The following is a 15,627-nucleotide window of genomic DNA, read 5'->3' as shown; positions in this document are numbered from 1 at the left end:
CAAGAAGCTTTCCAGAGCTTAAGAGGGAAGGGGGAGGGAGGAGGCGGGGAGGAGGAGGTGAGGGCTGAGTAAAGGCGCTTGACAGAGATGGGGCGAGAGGAGGAGTCTGTCGAGCAAATAAGGGAATCATGAGTCCCCATCTGAAGGATATTCAGCTGAGAGAAGTGGAGGGTGGCGGAGGTCCAAAGGCAGCGAAGAGGTGGAGGAATGTGTAGTTGTTGATTGGTTTTCCAAATGGGCGATAGGGAGGACCACGAGTCAATGAGCATGGACCAAGTGAAGATACCCCTGCTGTGAAGAAAAATGAGGAGAGTCGGGGAGATGTGAGATTCCAAATTGTAGAGAGTGGGGTTGAAAGAAATGAAAATGGATGATCCAGAGTAGAAGCACCATTTGAGAATGCTGAAGAAGAAGCGCTGTTGTTTTCGAAAGCAGCACCAGATGGGAGATCCAAAACAGATCCCAAGTGAATCTTTCCTGAGCCAGTAATCTAGAGGGCGCCCCTTTAAATATTTCTGCTTGATAAGAGAAGACCATGGGCTGTTCCCAAATATTGCCCTGTGCATAGATTTGACGATGAGAGCATTGCCAAAACGCTTCATGTTGATAAGGCCCCACCCGCCAATCTTTTTAGGAGTGGTGATGAGATCCATCCTTGCAAGATGAAGCTTTGATTGATGGGAGTGTCCTCCCCACAGGTAGTTGGCAGCAAGAGACTGGATTGCTTTGTGGACTTTTGCAGGAAGAACAAAGAGATGGCCCCAGTATACTGATAATTGCGAGAGAACCGCTTGAACGAGAACAAAGCGTCCAGCTAGAGACAAAAGTCTATGCTCCCATTTAGATATTTTACTGTAGAATCTGTCTATGAGCCATAACCAATCAGAGAATTTGTTGTTTTTGATTCTAAGCTTGAACCCGAGATATGGAAGGCCTTCAGAGAAAAGAGCAAGGTTGATGCCAAAGCGATTCGCAACCCATAGGGCATTGGCCAGGTTGGAATTGTTATGAAATAACATGGACTTGCCACTGTTGATGAAGAGGCCTGTGGCCGCATGGAACTTCTGAAAGATGATATATAAACATGCCCACGATGCCTTGCATAACATAGCAAAAATGAGGATGTCATCCACAACGGTTGATACTGGAAATCTCGTTACTGCTGCAATCTATTGTCTTCTTTTAAGTGACGGGTCCAATTTTGATGTAATTTGGATTAGGAAAGGTTCAATTTTCATATAATTTGGATTGAGTGCATGGCTTGTTGGTTCCAATTTTGATGTAATTTGGATTAGGAAAGGTTCAATTTTCATGTAATTTGGATTGAGTGCATAGCTTGTTGGTTGGGCAGTCGGATGCCTCCTACCCTATCATTTCAGCGTGAAAAAGTTCTGATGTGATGGTTGTCAGTTTGTTCTGATACATATAATGAAAAAAAAAAGAATCCATAAATGTTTCTAAACCTCCCATTTAGAAAACTTTCTAAAATTAATGGTTTAATTTTTAAAAATAATATTTAAATAGTGAATTGAATTTGAATGCCCATTTCAAGCTGTTTTAAAATCAGATTTACAGAAATAAATTTGATTAATATTCCGGTCAGTTTGACTCATTTAACCTATAAACAGGGTTTTAATTTCATGGAATGTTGGACGCTTCAATTTGCCAATATACCAGAACCTTGTAACTTCGTAATTTATGCCCTCCCTATTCCAAAGTATCAATATACAACTGCTTAACATTGAATAAAGAAATTATAAAACGTGAAAATTTCATTATTGGCTCATTAAGGACAATAGAAGAAGCCGTAGTTACGAGGATCACACTGTTACTGTTACTGGTATTGTTGGAGGCATTTTTGGCCGATTTTTTGATAGGGTTTAAACTATGAATTGAAATAAAAAAAGCCATGATTATCCGTTTTTATTGCGAGGTTTCTTTTACTAATATTGTAGAGATTCATAGGCCTGCACTGCACTGTAAAGATTTAGATGAAATCATGAAAACTCCATGTGACTTTCGTAGTCAGCCTTCCGTTAAAGGGAGTCGGTTTGCGTGTTTTTCGCACTTTAAGGTACTAGCATATGCTAGTGCAACTTTTTGAACTCTAAGATGTAAATGGTAGCGCAATTTTAATGATTTAGTTTTACAGGATGTTGAATTTATTTTTAGGGTGTAAATGTTATTTTAAATGAGTTGTTTTTAGTGAGATTTTTTGGAAGTGTTTTTGGTTTTAATTTCTCTAAAATCTTAGAAATTTATTGAAATTAGAAGTTTGATGAGTAATCTCTGCACAATCCAAGCGTCCTGGTTTTTTTTTTCAGCTTGTTGAGTCTATATATATAATGAAAAAAACCAGTTTAAATAACAGAAATCAAAATTTCACCTCAATTTTTTAAGTGAGGACACCAGAAAATCTAAAAAATCTCACTAAAATCAACTTCAAATTTAAATGGTTGCATGCACAATTTCAATAATTTAATTTTACATAATCCTGAATCTATTTTTCAATTTAAAAAATGATTTAAAGTAACCATACCCCTGCCAAAACATCGCTTCATTAACTACTCTCAAATTTTCTCCCTGAACCGCTGAATGGGAAGTACGCCTTCAGAGACTGCCCATAAATGCAAAATAGTATAGCTGCCTAATTCTCAGTACGTACGTACTTTGAAACATTTATTATCTAAATAGATGGAGCTTTAATAAGGCTTATCAACTCCAGCAATTAAAGACCATTAAATTGCCATAAATTTATCATATGAAGTGATTCCGAGGAATAAGAAAAATTGGTAAAAAGCAGCAACAACAACTAATATCGTGGCATATAAAATGGAACACAAAAATCTTCAAATAGCCATGGAAAGCAATTTAAGTGGCCAACAACCATCTGAACAGTTCGGGTACACAAAAAAAAAATTTACATAATTTAATTATTTTATTTTATTTTATTTTTTTATTTTTTTCGGTTTTTGATGTTTTTACATTTTAAAATAATCACTTTTTCAAAAGTGCAAAAAATACACTCTTTCTTCTCATATTTTTTTTGGTGTTTTTTAGCATCCAGTTTCACAATTGGGTTGATAAGAATTAGTCACTCACTAAGCAATAAGAATTTTGGCTCTCCAAAAAATATTGGCCCCTATGTACCTTTTCTTATGATGATTAAGAGTGAGATTGGCCCCTATGTATCATTTTTTATGATGATTAAGAATGAGATTAAACTCTTCAATTTAGTACTTTCTCTTTCTCCCAATTATGCTTTGAAATTTCTCTTTCTCCCTAGCTCTTTCTCCCAAGTATGGTTGTAAAACTTATTACTATTTGTGAAATGCATATTCAAGTAAATACCTCATTTACTAAACCATTTATTAATAATGTAAAAATGAGTGGCCAACTATATGGAAAATATAGGATAAATAGATCAGTGTGGCCATGTATAACGGAAATAAAAGATAAATAAATAGATGTATATACCAAGAATGTTAGTATATATAAAAAATGAGTGGTCATGTATATGTATATGAGAAATAAATGATAAATACAAAAAATTCTAACCCCTAAACATTATATCATAAAATGATTGAAACCCGTATAAGAGTTGCAAAAACTGTTAAATTTAATAGGTACTTCAGATATGGGTGCTTCAGATTTGAAATTATTACATACATGAATGTGATTTAATTTAAGAAAATTATTTTTGACTTGTTTTGAAATTTGATGAAATAATTTGTAGTGTAGTAATGTTTGGGTCTTTAAATTAAATTTTTAATATAAAAATAGATTTAATTACTTAAATCGTATTTTAAAATATAAAAATAAAATCGTATTTTAAAATATAGAAATAAATTCAGTTTTTTTAAAACATTCCAATTATATAATTTTAACTACTTAAAATTATGATTTTTGTAATTTATGGTCATATATATAACCTTATTGTTAAAATACTACGAACAAAAGTCTCACTGACAAATATAGTTCTTTCAAATATTTTGATTACAGTGTTGTAAAAATTTGGTGTTCATACTTATTCCTCACAATCTAAATTCTTTCTAAAGTGGACCTCTTAAAAAAGAAATAAGTTGGTTTATTGATTAATTTAATTTTCTGTACTACATGTCAAAGTTAAATAATTAAAAAAAAACTTAAAAACCCAGAAAATAAATTTATTTAGGCCCTTTAATTCAATCCAAAAAATTAAAAACTTATAATTACCCTCAATAAAAATGTCAAACATTTAACAGTTTATGTAACTTTAATATCTATTTTGATAATTTTAACTTAAACTATTAACACATTAATTTTTTATTATTAATAGACAACACCATAATTTACCCCTTAAATTTCAGAAAATGCTATTTCCAAACCCTATAGCAAAGTTAATGCAGTCTGACATGACCGCTCAAATATAACACGCCGTTTTTCCTTAATCGTTATTATATCTAAATATTGAGCGGCTAGATCAAACCGCATTAACTTTACTATAGGATTAGATATAGGAATCGCCTTAAATTCCACCCGTGAAGCCTCCCCCGACCAAAAATAATCAGTACATTGAAGAAGCGGTTATTGTGCAAACTCTGTCCAGGTATCCCGTTTTATTTCAATTGTCATAACATTAATGGCAGCTGCCTTTTTCATGTCTCTTTTTTCAACGTGCACGCCACAGCATTGCCTTGAATGTTTTAATTATATTGTTTTCAACGTGCACGCCACAGCATTGCATTGAATGCGTTATTTTTTTATGTTTTTCCTAACAATGTGCATACCATAGCATTACATTAAACGTTATATAAGTTAGCATTAAAGGTTTATCTATACATATACATACCAGAATGTTTTATATATATATATAATATTTTTTTTTATAGATGGCAATATATATGATTGAATATATGTATTATTAGTGGTTTAAAGTGAATTTTTTTGGAAGCTTTTCAGTGTAATTTCTCTAAAATTTGGCAGGAATTTAGAAAAACCACAAATTTAATGGGTAATCCCTGCATAATCCAAGTGCCCTAATGGTTTTTCAGGGTGTTGAATCTATATATACAGTCAAAAAACAAGCTAAAATAACACAAATCAAGATTTCAGCTCAAACGTTTACACTGGATTGGGCATGGGAAAGTCCAAAAATGCACTAAAAGCAACTCCATATAAATAATTACACAAAAAGTATCGTTTTCCTTCAAATTCAGATTTGATAGTTGTTGAGTACTTGAATTGTTTCTTTGATTAAAAAAATATAGTTTATTGTTGTGATGGGAAAACATCATATGGTTGTTGAGTACTTGAATCACTTCTTTGTTAAGAAAATACAATTTATTGTTGTGATGGGAAACCATTAGATAATTGTTGAGTACTTTAATTACTTTTTTATTAAAAAAATACAATTTATTGCTGTGATGGGAAACTTTTTTTTTTTTTTTAAACCATGCTAAATTCATAAGTTGTAAAAGTAATTTGGATAAGGTTCAAGATCAAATTTTTAGGTAAGCCAGATATACCAGAAATTTATGATTTAGCTAGAGCCTAGATTCCATCAAGGTGGGGAAGCCTACTCCTGTAGCCTTATCATAAGGGGCCAAACAAAGTTTTATAACTTAGTTAGAGCCAAGACTCCACTAAAGTGGGAAAGCCTACTCCTTAAACCTTATCACAAGAGGCTAAAAATATCCTATCAAAACTTGAAACTAAATGAAAAAAATAGCATTCCCATCCATTGTATCCATCCTAATACTTGCAAAATAATAGAAAAATGGCCAGGTTTGGCCTACCATAAATGTGTGTGATATAACTTTAATGTAAAGGCCTGTCTACACCAAACTTTGCAATTTGCAGAACGTTTTAGTTTCACCTCCATTAATAACACCATAGATTCCCATTAATTATAACTAGTCTTGGCCAGCCATAAATGTCTGTCATACTAATAGTCCCTTGTCACAACTAGGATGGCTCCTTGTCAAGCTCAGCCAACCCAGGAATACCAAGACAGGGACTAAGAAGCAGTCTGTAAGCTGTAGTATAGCAGTAGAGCAGTGGGAGTTTAATACAATCAGCCCGGTTTGATTTTGAGCGCATTCCTTTACGAGCTTTGCCTGAGAATCCTGTAGCCACGCTTCCGATTCAGCAGTTCCATCAGGTTCAAGCCAAAAAGTTGGGGTAGTCAACAGACTGCAAGAGAGAAAATGGATAACCTCAAGTGCAGCAGTATCAATAGCAGTGTGATCAATCGATTTTCGTTGTTACCTTCAGGTTCCTCTGTAACCAAATTGCTCAAGGAACGCTATGTGAGTTCATTCTCAACACCCAAACGTTTTCGACTTGAAGCCGTTTACTCCATTGGTGGTCTGGTAAGAAATTTTCAGTCTCCCATGTCTTTTTATTCTAAGTCATTTCAATACAATTTGTTGTGGTCTAGTCACAAGTTGGAGAACTGGAGAAGGAATTTAAATTAAAACTAATTAGAAAAATAGCAACAAAATTAGCTGTTAGAAAAAGGACTGACCAAGTAGTGTGAGCTTAAATCTTAATGTTATTTTGAAAAGAGTGAATGGCCAACAATTTAATCTTATTTTTAAAAGATTGAATGGCCAACAATCTACTGTACTTTCCTCTCATCTAAATCATCATGAAAATGATCAAATCACCATGAAAATTGAAACAGTAACTTAAGACAGCATACTGTAAGTGTTCCTTGCATTTTTTTGTTGAGATATCCACTCTCAATAGTGGCAGCATACTGAAGGACCAGTGTTCACGTATTAATCTCATTTTTCCTAGTTGCACGAACTCTACTCATCAGTCAATAAAAGACAACTTGTGAAACATCAATGAGCAACAACACAGTAAGGTCGAAACTTGTTAAAACCAACCGAATAGATCTGTTTAAAATGAATGCTCATGCGTCGGATAAAGGGTGCATAAATGGCCCCACTTTCAGGCAAATGTTTTGATTTGAATCTTGTGAAAACTGTCTTGAACAGCAATTCCTCCACAGTGAGTCTCTTTTTTGGGTGGCCCTTTGCCTCAGTGAGGTTTTTTTTTAAAGAAAGGGGAACAGCAATTCCTCCACAGTGTAAGTCTCTTTTTTGGGTGGCCCTTTGCCTCAGTGAGGTTTTTTTTTAAAGGAAAGGGGAAGTTTAATCTCTTTTTTTGATATGGGAAAGCAATAATGTGCTTTTTTTTTTTTTTTCCAATTCTTATTTTAAAATAGGTAATTCTTTTGTTTTTCCCATATTTTCTTTTACCAATTGTTTTTTCATATTAAAATATAAAAAAGATAGTACAAATTTTCTGTATCTCTTTCTATTTTCCGTTTTCTATCTACTGCTTCATGATTCAGATAGCAGTCCTCTATTTACTGCCTACGTATCTACTGTTTCATATTGTTTATAGACATTCTCCTTTGAGGATCTATCTCGAAATTTCTGTGACAGTTGTGAAGAGCAAAGTTTTATTCCTTCACAGTGTAAGTTTTTTATGGTGGCATTGTTGTTTGACATTGGATAAACTAGTGCTATTTGGTGTGTTTCCTGGCATGTGTTTAACCATTTCTTGTGGATCGATTAACTCTAATGATGCATTTGTATACTAACAATTGTAATTCCAACAAGTTGTATTAGAGCCAAAGGTCTCAAATTTGTTTCACCACATGTGCTTAACCACCTCTAGTGGATCCGTTAACTCTAGCGATGTTTTACTTGTGAATTTTAGTGTAACAATTGTGATTCTAATAAGTATGCGAGTTTTGTCAGGAGTGAGTTTATTTGGAAGTAAAGTGAAATAATGAGCTTATTAGGGAAAGTAATAATGAAACTTTTCCCAAATTCTCATTCCAAACTAGGTAAAAGTTCATAAAAACAAAGTTTTTTTGCTCAATTTTTATGAAAAAGGAATTATAATTTTCTATAACAATTTTATTAAATTTATAAAAATAATTATTTATTTATTAATTTCAATGGATTTGAAGTATGCTTTAAAATCATTTCCATTTGTCCAAGGGTTCATTTTTTTTGTGGACGTAATAAAACAGGTTAGAAGTCCAACAACCACAGGCATATGGTAGAAGTGACAACCTACCCTTATGAACCACCAGCTAGTGGTAAGAAGCAAGTTAAACCCAAAGGACAGTGAAAGCCTACCCTATGGACCACCAGGTAGCATGGTTTTCCCCTTAATAATTTTTTATGTCAACCAATATTTATGAATAACTATCATAAATGGAATTTGTGAATGACTATGTTCCCACTAAATAACCATTCAGTTATGTTGGGTTTTCCCACTTAAAAAATAAATAAATAACCACCAAAACTTCCTTTGAACACTTTATTTGATTTAAATCCAAAGAAATTTCAAAACTCAAAAGATGACTAAAACCATGGAAAATTTTGACTTAACCCAAATTCTGACACAATAAAAGTAAATAAGATATTTTTAGCTTCCAAATCTCAAAACTCTTTTTAAAAAAATATCTCAGTTCCTATACATCGAGAATACAAATCTGGGTAGAATCGCCATTTTTCTTTTTCAAAATATATTTTTGAATACATAAATAAATTCAGATCTTTAAAAAGACCCTTAAAAACATTATCTTTTTTAATTTTTTCTCAAATTTCAAACAAAACTCGTTTTAAAAAACATAAACATTGTTTTAAAACATTAAAGTATTTGATTTATTTTATTTGATCAGATAAGACAATATGCAAAGTACCCAGTCAGTTTATCATCAAGCAATTATGCTTGGTATTCCCCAATGTGGATCCCAAACATTAAACCTAATATTATTTGTATTTGACATCAATGTATGGACATATTTATGTAGCTTAGTTGAAGAATAGTGTTATCTGCTCATTAATAATGGTTCACCAATTCAATTATTCGTGGAGCTGTTTAATTGATGTGCGGATTTTGAGGTCGTTTAATTGGTTGCACGCAGTTCTGATTCGTAATGTATGTTGTAGATGGTGCCACTTGAAGTCTTTGGATTTAGTTATGGACTTTTCATTTAGATTTCTCAACCAAAATGACATCTCAGTGTTTGTCTGGGTATTGATTCTACATTGAAACCATATTTTACTTTATTGGCTTTTCGTTTAGATTTTTCAACTAAAATGACATCCCAGTCCGTTTAGGGTATCGATTTTACAATGAAATCGCGCTTAATTCTTGATGACGGGTTTGGCCATTGATTGGTTAACCCTTGTTTCACAATACATCGATTAAAGTGCATATTTATTTGTTTAAGGTTTTTTTTGTTGTTTAATTATGAGATATTAGGGAGTTTTTTTTATTGGAATTGTGCAAAATAAATTTTGATCAAATTGTATTTTTTGTTATTTAAAATGTGTTTTTGGTTGTGTATATGGGATTTGTTATTTAAAATGTGTTTTTGACTACATAAATTCAACGCGTGCATCTGGGTTGTGAAGAGTTTACAACTCAAACTTGTGATTCCAACAAATCCTTGCTGGTTTTTGGGCAATTAGATCAGAGAATATACCCATAAAAGATCCAAAATGTATAACAAATAGACTACTACCAATCCAGTTGTAAAGACTTCACAACTAAACTTGTGATTCCAACAAATCCTTACTGGATTTTGGCTTCACAACTCAAACTTGTGATTCCAACAAATCCTTACTGGATTTTGGGCAAATTCCATCTGAAATATGCCAATAAAAGCTCCAAAATGTATAACAAATAGACTATGACTTTTTCTTTGGTTGCGAAGACTTCACAACTCAAACTTTTTCTTTTATTTATGTTTGATGCTCAACAAACATAATGCACATTTCACTTTCAGATGGGTGAGGGTGAATAGATGCAAAATAAAGACAGGGTAATTACTCTCCTTTCATCAATAAAGTTATGTAAAAATGTATTATGAAAGTGTGAAGGGGTGAAAGTGTGCATCATCCCCCTTCTTTATCATGAAGTTTTGGATGAAGTTGTGTATCATTCTCTCCTTATGTAATTGTGTAAAATGTATGATGAGAATGTGGGTGAGGTGAAGGTGTGTGTCATCTCCCTCCCTTATCCTTTGTGGATGTAGACATTTTATCTCCCTCCCTTATCCTTTGTGGATGTAGACATTTTAAAGGATTATATTGACAATCAACTAACTTTAAATTTGGGCCTTTTAAAAAATTGGATTCCTTTAAATCTTAAAAAAGAAATACATTTTACACATTTTAATGATGATCAAGGTTAAGGGTAGTGATGTTCAAAATGCACACTCCACTCTTAACCCTCATTATCAATAAAGGTGTGCTTACTCCCTTCCTCATAATTAGTGAAGATGTGCAAAATGGGAGTAAGCTAACCTTGTAACACACACTCATTTTTTGGTTACAAATATTATAAGATATTTCACACCAGTTTCATGCATGAGCATATTTTTACCATGATTCCAGCCTTGTACATGTGGAATAACACTCTTGGGGGTTTGCCCAATTTTGAATTGACCTGTATCATTAAAAATTCAATCAAAATTCCGAATACATGAGAACTCTTTGTATTGTTAGATTTTGGGAACTCCAGAAAAGTTTGTTACAAGATTAGGTTGCTTTGTGCAAGATGTGGGGAGTGGAGGCGTGCAAAATGCACTATTTATCCTTATCCCCATGAAGGTGAGAGACCAGGTAGGGAAATTGTTGCCCATAGCCAGTTCTTAGACCCTTATCATTAGTGAAAGTTGTCAAATTTAGCATTGACTTATAAGGAGGAAGAGGTAACATTGTCTATGATACATTAATTACTCCACTTGTCATAACATTAGGGTGAATTGTATGGTCATGATTTAATTGTCACCCTATAAACCATTACCTAATTTTGTAACAAAATTTCATTTAATTATTAAGTTTCAATTATATAGGAAGTGAGAGTTTCCATCAATTTCAAATTTTACTTGATTTTTGTATTATTTAAATTAAGTAGATTTTGACAAAACCCCTAAAAAGATCCTTGGACCATACAAAAAACTTATTTTTTCCTTGGAAAATAGATCTACTTGAAACCTTCATGATACCTATTCTAAAGCAAGTTGCATAGACTTAGTTCATCTTAGATGGAAGGCCATCCATGCAAGTCCACAAATATAAAACATATTACAAATGTAGAGGGTTAGATACTTCATTTTTTATGTTGTTGTAATTTTTTATTACTAAAATAACATTTTTGAATGTATAAATAGATTCAGATCCTAGACAAATCTTTGTTACATCTAAATTTTGCAATGTGAATGATTAATGTCCATAATTCCAATAATTCTTATGACTTTTTGACCCAATTTTAAACAAAAGTCAACAAAATACAATAAAAAGAAATTCAAATCATAACATGTTTAGACTACAGTATTCTTAGTGATAAATTTTGTTATTCATTAATAAGTAATTAATCCTTCCAAAAATTGCATTTTATGTAATAAATTGAGCCAATATGCCCCACTTTATTATATATATTATAAGACATATCTCCTTATATGTTATAATGGATATGTGCTTGTTTTAGTTTAGTAAATATTAATGAGTATTAATGTGGAAAAAAATTATAAATAATTTCTTCATTTTTTTTAATTTACTTAATATTTGATTTTTCCTTTGTTTAATGATTTTTTTTTTTTTTGCTTTGTGTTTAATACGTTGTGTTGCTAATTATAAATATTTTGTTTAATGAAGTTTTTTGCTTGGTACTCATATCCTTTGCTTGATGATGAGGTTTTTAGCTTGATACTCAAAACCTTTGCAGAATAAGTTTAGTCATTTTACTTGACAATATATATTTAATTAATTTTCATTTTACAATTTCTTTTTTCTTTTAGTGATCATCCCTTTTAATTAATAAAATAGATTTATCCAAAGCTTGACATTTTCTCCTTAGGAAGTGTCTGTTATTTATAAGTTTTTCCTCCCCATTCTTTAAGATGAATTTTTGCCTTTAACAATTATCCATTATACAATCTAAATTACCCTTGCTGTTTTTTGAAAAAAATTAATCTATAAACACTCAATATAAAATTAAATATTTACCTTTCATAATATACTGGCCATTCATATTAGAAAATTGGTTTTACCTACTTCTTTGACTTTCCCTTTAGAGAGTGTATAGTCCATAAATACTCAATATAAAATTAAGTATTTGCCTTTCATAATGTCCATACAACTCAACTCATATTAGAAATCTCTATTTTTTCCTACCTCTTCGAGTTTTTGCTAAGACATCATAAAATAGATTCTTGTCTAAGTTTGTCAACTTTCTTATAAAATCCACATTTCTTAAAGGTTTAATTTCACTTTAATATTTATCAACATTACAACCCTCAAATATCATATTTGATTAGGTATTATTATTTTTAGTAATATAGAAATTTCTAACTATTTATAAAAGTTGATTAGTTATTTTATATGGATTTTAATACCTATTCTAAGTTTACATATGCACAAGTCAACTTTTTTATAAAATCAACATTTCTTAAAGGTTTAAATTCAATTTAACATTTAGCAACATTACCATACTTAAACATCATATTTGATTAGGTATTATTATTTTTAGTAATATAGAAATTTTTTATTTATTTATAAAATTGATTAGTTATTTTTATATAGATTTTAATACTTATTAAATCTTATGTTCAAATATCATGAGAAAGGGTTGAGAGTAAGAATTAACAATACAGTTACATGATACCAAAAAACTTAATGGAATTTTACACAATTCTAATAGCACCAGCCATATTTTAATAGCACCATAGAGCTTTGGATAGATTGTGCCTCCACAGAACATTAATATAGTTTGCAAAACAATTTTACTTTATAAACATAATTCTTTTTCCAAATATTTCATTTCGAAATCTGATAAAAATAATTATAATTTAATTATTAATAAATAGTAAAATTATTTATTATCATTGTTTATTCACTGATTCATCTCATTATTTAAATAAAACCACATTCATTTAAATGAATAAATAATTAAAAAAAGACAGACTTTTATAAATCTAAAATAGTTAATTTTATTTGTTTTCTTACTTTAAAAGAAATTGATTCTTACGTTTTTAAATTTTATAACAATAACATATTTATATATATTTTATTTCCTATTTTAATTTATTAATATTACATTTATTTATAATAATTAAGAAAATTATATTTACTCTTTTAATTTATTAACCTTACAATTAATTATCATACTTATAATTAAAAATGGATTAACTAACTCGAAAAAAACATCACACGTCATGATGATTTTAAGCATGGCTCAACGATTTTCTTTGAAATCCATCATGTACAAAATAATTAAAGGGATGACCCGCCCGTACTCGAAAAAGAAAACATCACACGTCATAATGATTTAAGTATGAATCAGCGATTTTCTTTGTAATCCTTAATGTACAAAATAATTATAGGATGACCCGCCCGTATTCAATTTAAGTAATGTTATGAAATTTCTTTGAAATTGATTTAATGAGGTTTGCATTTTTATAAATTAGGTGTGTTTTTTTATTAAATTGATATAGATTTATTTTAAGTATGAATTTAATATGAGTTAATATAAATTTATTTTAAATATGAATCTAATATAAGTCTATAAAGTCAAAATATAGATTTATTTTAAGCATGAATCTAACATGAGTCTATAAAGTCAAAATATAGATTTATTTTAAGCATGAATCTAACATGAGTCCATAAAGTCAATTTTTTTTGGTGTACTCTTTATTGTATTTTTGAATGCTATATTTAGTATATATTGTAAGTTTTAAAATATCGTTGTTGGATTTAGACAAAAGAAACAAAAAAAAGCATATACCTAAAAAAGGACCACTTCAAATGCTTTTATCTATAAAACTTGTTTTTTTCAATAGTTTTATATTAAATATATACATAACTTTTTAAAAACAATATATAATATATCCATAGTTGACATTAAAATATTTTACATAATATGTGTATCAAGACATTTTATCACTGCACATTTTTAGGTAACCCATATATACCAGAAATTTATGACTTAGCTAGAGCCCGAGAGTGAGGAAGCTACTCATATAGCCTTATCACAATGGGCTAAACAAATATTTATAACTTAGTTAGAGCCAAGACTCCACTAAAATGGTTCCATCAGGTTCAAGCCAAAAAGTTGGGGGTAGTTAACAGACTGTAAGAGAGAAAATGGATAACCTCAAGTGCAGCAGTATCAATAGCAGTGTGATCAATCGATATTCGTTGTTACCTTCAGGTTCCTCTGTAACCAAATTGCTCAAGGAACGCTATGTCAGTTCATTCTCAACACCCAAACGTTTTCGACTTGAAGTCGTTTACTCCATTGGTGGTCTGGTAAGAAATTTTCAGTCTCCCCTGTCTTTTTATTCTAAGTCATTTCAATACAATTTGTTGGGATGTGGTCTAGTCACAAGTTGGAGAACTGGAGAAGGAATTTAAATTAAAATTAATTAGAAAAATAGCAACAAAATTAGCTGTTAGAAAAAGGACTGACCAAGTAGTGTGAGCTTAAATCTTAATGTTATTTTTAAAAGAGTGAATGGCCAACAATTTAATCTTATTTTTAAAAGATTGAATGGCCAACAATCTACTGTACCTTCCTCTCATCGAAATCATCATGAAAATTATCAAATCACCATGAAAATTGAAACAGTAACTTAAGACAGCATACTGTAAGTGTTCCTTGCATTTTTTTTTTGAGATATCCACTCTCAATAGTGGCAGCATACTGAAGGACCACTGTTCACGTATGAATCTCATTTTTCCTAGTTGCACGAACTCTACTCATCAGTCAATGAAAGACAACTTGTGAAACATCAATGAGCAACAACACAGTAAGGTCGAAACTTGTTAAAACCAACCGAAAAGATCTGTTTAAAATGAAAGCTCATGCGTCGGATAAAGGGTGCATAAATGGCCCCACTTTCAGGCAGATGTTTTGATTTGAATCTTGTGAAAACTGGCTTGAACAGCAATTCCTCCACAGTGTAAGTCTCTTTTTTGGGTGGCCCTTTGCCTCAGTGAGGATTTTTTGGAAAGGAAAGGGGAACAGCAATTCCTCCACAGTGTAAGTCTCTTTTTTGGGTGGCCCTTTGCCTCAGTGAGGTTTAAAAAAAATTTAAAGGAAAGGGGAAGTTTAATCTCTTTTTTTGGTATGGGAAAGCAATAATGTGCCTTTTTTTTTTCATTCTTATTTTAAAATAGATAATTCTTTTGTTTTTTCCAAATTTTCTTTTAACAATGGTTTTTTCATATTAAAATATAAAAATATAAAAAAGATAGTACAAATTTTCTGTATTTCTTTCTATTTTCCGTTTTCTATCTACTGCTTCATGATTCAGATAGCAGTCCTCTATTTACTGCCGACGTATCTACTGTTTCATATTGTTCATAGACATTCTCCTTTGAGGATCTATCTCGAAATTTCTGTGACAGTTGTGAAGAGCAAAGTTTTATTCCTTCACAGTATAAGTTTTTTTTATGGTGGCATTGTTGTTCGACATTGCATAAACTAGTGTTATTTAGTGTTATTCGGTGTGTTTCCTGACATGTGTTTAACCACTTTTTGTGAATCGATTAATTCTAATGATGCATTTGTGTACTAACAATTGTGATTCCAACAAGTTGTATT

General features: G+C 31.1%; 1 protein-coding gene across 2 annotated transcripts in view; it reads left to right on the top strand.

Moving 5' to 3' along the window:
* Positions 1–15,627, top strand: part of LOC149217954 (long-chain-fatty-acid--[acyl-carrier-protein] ligase AEE15, chloroplastic-like) — a 447,245-nt gene that overhangs the window by 42,336 nt on the left and 389,282 nt on the right. The window contains exons 1-2 of one of the 2 annotated variants that reach the window (XM_089393099.1): positions 5,891–6,142; positions 14,119–14,330. The exons of the other annotated variant lie outside the window; for it this stretch is intronic. Coding sequence (XP_089249225.1) covers positions 14,166–14,330 — 165 coding nt within the window. The 5' untranslated portion in view covers positions 5,891–6,142; positions 14,119–14,165. Of the gene's footprint in view, positions 1–5,890; positions 6,143–14,118; positions 14,331–15,627 lie in introns of those variants that run through there. 2 annotated transcript variants of the gene reach the window in all.

The sequence above is a fragment of the Pinus tabuliformis genome, chromosome 1_1 (genome assembly GCF_031772625.1).
Source record: "Pinus tabuliformis cultivar Carrire ecotype Pingquan chromosome 1_1, CPIR1, whole genome shotgun sequence".
In the NCBI taxonomy this organism is placed as follows: Eukaryota; Viridiplantae; Streptophyta; class Pinopsida; order Pinales; family Pinaceae; genus Pinus; species Pinus tabuliformis.
The sequence above is the reverse complement of the archived record's forward strand: the minus strand, read 5'-3'. Positions and strand labels throughout refer to the sequence as shown.